At 59.8% G+C, this 2,686-nt stretch overlaps 1 protein-coding gene across 1 annotated transcript in view; it reads right to left on the minus strand.

The window, feature by feature from the left end:
* The window catches only part of FA2H (fatty acid 2-hydroxylase), a 7,265-nt gene extending 5,644 nt beyond the window's left edge, over positions 1-1,621 (minus strand). The window contains exon 1 of the mRNA XM_009998307.1: positions 1,586-1,621. Coding sequence (XP_009996609.1) covers positions 1,586-1,621 — 36 coding nt within the window. The remainder of the gene's footprint in view (positions 1-1,585) is intronic.
* Between the last annotated feature and the right edge of the window lie 1,065 nt (positions 1,622-2,686).

Here is a 2,686-nt window from a genome sequence, read left to right on the forward strand (position 1 = left end):
GGCCCCCCCCCCCCAGGCCAAGTTGGCTCCAAGCCCCATCCAACCTGCCCTTCAACACTGCCAGGAATGGGGCAGCCACAGCTTCCCTGGGCAACCTGGGCCAGGCTCTCACCACCCTCACACCAAACAATTTCCTCCTCATGTCTCACCTCAATCTCCCTCTTCCAGTTTTAATCCCTTCCCCCTTGTCCTCTCCCTCCCTGCCCTTGTCCCAAGTCCCTCCCCAGCTTTCCTGGAGCCCCTTCAGGCACTGGAAGGTGCTCTAAGGCCTCCCTGGAGCCTTCTCTTCTCCAGGCTGAACACCTCAACTCTCCCAGCCTGGCTCCAGAGCAGAGCTGCTCCAGCCCTCCCATCATCTCCGTGGCCTCCTCTGGACTCTCTCCAACAGCTCCATGTTTAAAAAATAAAAGCTAAAGCCCAGACAGAAAGGACATCTGGGCCAGTCCCAGCCATGAGGGCTCAGAGAGGCAGAAAGGGATGGGGAGCAGGTCAGGATGGCAATTCCAGAGGCTGCTCCAGCTGCCAGAGCAAGACAGGAGCCGTGTGGGTGTGCATGTCTGCACGGGGACAAAAACAGAGACACCCAACAGGCACCTCTGCTGCCAGCCTGGCCAGATAAGGTGGTTTCTGGGTCCCACCTCTGCCCAGGGCAGCTTCCCATGGGACACCCAGTGCCACGCGGCGCCGGCGCAGCCACCCCGGGCAGGGGGTGGTTTGGTTTGGGGCATTTCAGGGCAAGGAGCTGAGGTGGCCACAGGTATTTTTGGGGCTCTGCTCCAGGCAGGGATGGCTGTGACCATCCTGGAGGGAAAACAACCCCAGCCCACAGCTTGGACAAGGATGGGTGTATCCTCCTTCTGGGAGGAGTTAGAGCAAAAAGGTCCCTTTGGGCTGGCAGGTCTGCTTTGAAAGGTGGTCAGCAGTGGAATATTAAGATGGGATGGGGCTGAAAGGGGTTATTTTGCCCCCAAAAAAGCAAAACAAATAAAATTAAATCCTTTTGCAAGCTGAAAGCTTGTCGACCATGCAAGGGATGGTGGCCAGAGGGGGCTGTGAACAGCAGGGACATCCCAAAGCACCTGAGGGATGAGTCCCTGCTCTGGTGGAAAGGAGATGGCAGGGCAAGGAGCACCCTGCCTGCACGGGGATCACCCTGCCCAGGGGATCCCTCAGTGCTCGTTCTGGGTGCTCAGCCAAGAAGGAAAGAAATGAAAATAACAAACCAAGCAAGCAAAAAGAAGAAATAAATAAATAAAAGAGGCTGGAGGCAGCCAGCAAGGTGTGGCTTGGCAGCACCTCCTGCTCAAAGGGCACTGCCACTGTCAGAGAAAAGTCATCCCCGCCCACCACAGCGTTGTGGGAGCCTCCCAACCTGGCCACACCTGGGCAATAAAGCAGGTGAGATGCCACCTGCTCCAGGAGAAAGGGCAGGAGCAGCCGGATCAGCTCAGCTCCCTCTGGAATCCCTCCATCCCTGGGGGGGGGGGTGTGACAGCAGAAAGACAGAGCTCCAGCAGGGAAAAGGAGAAGTGGTCTGTCCCAGTTTGCCAGGGAAAACACCCCCCCTCCCCACTCTGGTTCTTACCTTCTCCTCATCCACTGGTTGACAGCGGGGATCCATCGGCCTCGGGTGGGCTGAGACATCCTCCTCTTCCTCACCCGCGGGCTCGGGAGGGCTCTGGGAAGAGGAGGATAACCCTGCAGTGAAACCCTGGTGGCAGACCCCTGGGGAGGGAGGTGGCAGTGCCACCCTGGGGGGGTAGGGGCAGAGCGAGCTTGTCCCTTCCTGCTAAATAAATAAGGGGAAATATCTGATGAACTCTCACTCCAGCCACCCAGTTCCTGCAGAGCAGGTTCCCCGGGGGATGCGGCTGCTGCCCTTTGAACCCTGCACCGAGTTTCTTTTGGGAAACCTCTCCCCAAGGCCACTTTTCAGGCCACCCCCATGGTGCTTGGATGTTGCAGAGAGGAGGCTGCAGAGCCTTTGGTCAGTGTGTTCCACTGGAGATCACCTTCCCCCCCCCCCCCAAGGTCACCAGCTGGAACCAGCACAGCCAAGGGGCACCACGGTGCTCACAGCATCATCACTGGGCTCCCTCCTCCCTGCCTGGCTTGGTATTTTGGTCCCTGAGGAAGCTGGGCACTGTGGCATGGCTGGTGTTGGCTCCAGGCACTGGGGGGGAAAAAAAAACAACCCAGCTTGGAGTGGGGGGGGAAAAAAAGCAACAGTGGCCTTTGCAGGGTCACACCGGGCTGGGCACAGGGTCTGAAAGGTGGGTGGGGGGGTTGGTTGGGGTTGGAGAGGACCTGCTGGTGGCAGGATGATGCCCAGGCTGTGGTTCTCCTGGCAGGGCTGGCTGAAGAAAAGGAGGAACCTGCCGTGGCCGGAGCCCCCTGCTGGCTGCCAGCATCAGCCTCCTCCTCCTCCTCCTCCTCCTCCCCACAGCCCTGCCGGCTCCAGCACCAGCCCCTGCCACCTGCAGGGAGCTCGGTGAGGCCACGGTGTGCCCGTGCAAAGCCCCGAGCTGGCCGTGCCCCCCGGGCAGGACGTGCCAAACATGCCTTTTCTACTGCTTTGTCACCTTGAGTTACCCATTAACCCGGGAGACAGCACAGCCCGGCAGTCCCGGCACAGCAGTGCCCGCTGTGCTGCTCACACCCCCGCAGGGTCTGCTCCTCCAGGGAT

Source organism: Chaetura pelagica, unplaced genomic scaffold, assembly GCF_000747805.2.
Source record: "Chaetura pelagica isolate M959 unplaced genomic scaffold, ChaPel_1.0 scaffold125, whole genome shotgun sequence".
NCBI lineage: Eukaryota > Metazoa > Chordata > Aves > Apodiformes > Apodidae > Chaetura > Chaetura pelagica.